This window comes from Marmota marmota, unplaced genomic scaffold (genome assembly GCF_001458135.2).
Source record: "Marmota marmota marmota unplaced genomic scaffold, marMar, whole genome shotgun sequence".
Lineage (NCBI taxonomy): Eukaryota > Metazoa > Chordata > Mammalia > Rodentia > Sciuridae > Marmota > Marmota marmota.
Genome location: NW_026000249.1, coordinates 3,863,362 through 3,865,424, shown reverse-complemented (window position 1 = coordinate 3,865,424; position 2,063 = coordinate 3,863,362). Strand labels below are relative to the sequence as shown.

Sequence of the window (2,063 nt, the reverse complement as noted above, 5' to 3'; positions counted from 1 at the left end):
TTGGGAATGAACACAAGGGATTCTTCTTGAGAACATGATTCAGCTGGTGAGAGCACTACACAGACATCCTGCAGAAGAGTTTAGAACCCAAGTTCTGTGGACTGTGGTCAGTATGGTTTAGGAAAAAAAAAAAAAGCAGATACAGGGTAATTGGGCATGATACCTTAGGTGAATTATAGGTAAGAGAGCTTCTACTGTATTTTTGAGCCATTGTCATCCATTTAATAAATTTACCATGATTTTTCTGATAATGATTATTTGGCTTGTGTTTTTAAAATGCCTCCCTTTTGGATCAAATACCAAATTCATCAAGTGCAGAGATTGTTTTATTCATCATTATATCCCAGTGTTCATTCAAATGATTGGCGTATTGTAGGTGATTCATAGATGTTTGTTGAAAAAGTATGGATTTTGTCATATCAAATGCATTTTGTTAAGATCTCTCTATCTTATAATGTATTGATTGCAAGGTATATAAAATTATGCTTTTCTGTGTATTAATTGTATGATAAACTAAAGTAAATGAAATAAGGTAGAAGACATTGTTGTTCTTGAATAATATTAATACTTTCATCACAGAATTTCACAGAATAACAGAATTTCAGCACTTGAAGTCACTTTAAAAGTAATTTGATGGCTTCGGGCATACACAGACCCGAAAACAATTTAAAGAGCAGCTTGAATGTTCTTCCATTACTTTTTATGCCTTTAGCTTTTCTACTTCTGATGTTATAAAGTATTTTCCTCCCTCTGGTGAATAGTACTTTCTTCTTGTCAGATTTTTAAAGTTAGGGAAAGCGTGGGGAGAAACACTTTGCTTAAATGGAACTCATTTTTGCCCTGGGGATTAAAAGGAAACAGAAAGGGTTGGGGATGTGGCTCTGCGGTAGAGCACTTGCCTGGCATGATCAAGGGCCTGGGTTCCATCCTCAGCACAGCAAAAAAAAAAAAAAAAAAAAAAAAAACAGTTAGCTTGGAGCACCTAGTACAATTATATAGCTTTGTTCATAGATAAACCTACAAAGGCAAAGACTGAAGACAGATTAATAGTGATAGAAAAGTCTTAGCTATTTATTTCTTCATTTAAATGAAACAATTGGCCCCACTGGCTGCTCTGAAAAGCCATCTTTGCATTGTTCCTGGGTCCAGCTCCCCTCTCGCCGCAACCACCTCCGCCGCGCGCCTCCACCTCCGCCGCGGACTCCGGCAGCTTTATCGCCAGAGTCCCTGAACTCTAGTTTCCTTTTTAACCCACTGCATCGGATCACCGGCGTGCCCCACCATGTCAGACGCGGCCGTGGACACTAGCTCTGAAATCACCACCAAGGACTTAAAGGAGAAGAAGGAAGTTGTGGAGGAGGCAGAGAATGGAAGAGACGCCCCTGCTAATGGGAATGCTAATGAGGAAAATGGGGAGCAGGAGGCTGACAATGAGGTAGATGAAGAAGAGGAAGAGGGTGGTGAGGAAGAGGAGGAGGAGGAGGAAGGTGATGGTGAGGAAGAGGATGGAGATGAAGATGAGGAGGCTGAGGCAGCTACGGGCAAACGGGCAGCTGAAGATGACGAGGATGATGATGTTGATACCAAGAAGCAGAAGACCGATGAGGATGACTAGACAGCAAAAAAGGAAAAGTTAAACTAAAAATAAAAGGCCACCGTGACCTATTCACCCTCCACTTCCCGTCTCAGAATCTAAACGTGGTCACCTTCGAGTAGAGAGGCCCGCCCGCCGGCCCACCACGGGCAGTGCCACCCGCAGATGACGTGCGCTCTTCACCACCCAACCAAAACCACAACGTGAATTTGCAACAGGGGAGGAAAAAAGAACCAAAACTTCCAAGGCCCTGCTTTTTTTCTTAAAAGTACTTTAAAAAAGGAAAATTTGTTTGTATTTTTTATTTACATTTTATATTTTTGTACATATTGTTAGGGGTCAGCCATTTTTAATGATCTCGGATGACCAAACCAGCCTTTGGAGCGTTCTCTGTCCTACTTCTGACTTTACTTGTGGTGTGACCATGTTCATTATAATCTCAAAGGAGAAAAAAAACCTTGTAAAAAAA

General features: G+C 41.1%; 1 protein-coding gene across 1 annotated transcript; it reads left to right on the top strand.

Annotated features, from left to right (window-relative positions):
• The first annotated feature begins 1,078 nt into the window (after window positions 1-1,078).
• LOC107144236 (prothymosin alpha) lies at window positions 1,079-1,809 on the top strand. Its single transcript, XM_015488043.2, has one exon. The coding sequence runs from the start codon at window positions 1,283-1,285 to the stop codon at window positions 1,613-1,615; it is 333 nt and encodes a 110-aa protein (XP_015343529.1). The 5' UTR covers window positions 1,079-1,282; the 3' UTR covers window positions 1,616-1,809.
• Window positions 1,810-2,063: the final 254 nt, after the last annotated feature.

Excerpts from the sequence above, each read along its gene's own strand:
- LOC107144236 (XM_015488043.2), top strand. The coding sequence starts at position 1,283 with ATGTCAGACGCGGCCGTGGACACTAGCTCTGAAATCACCACCAAGGAC.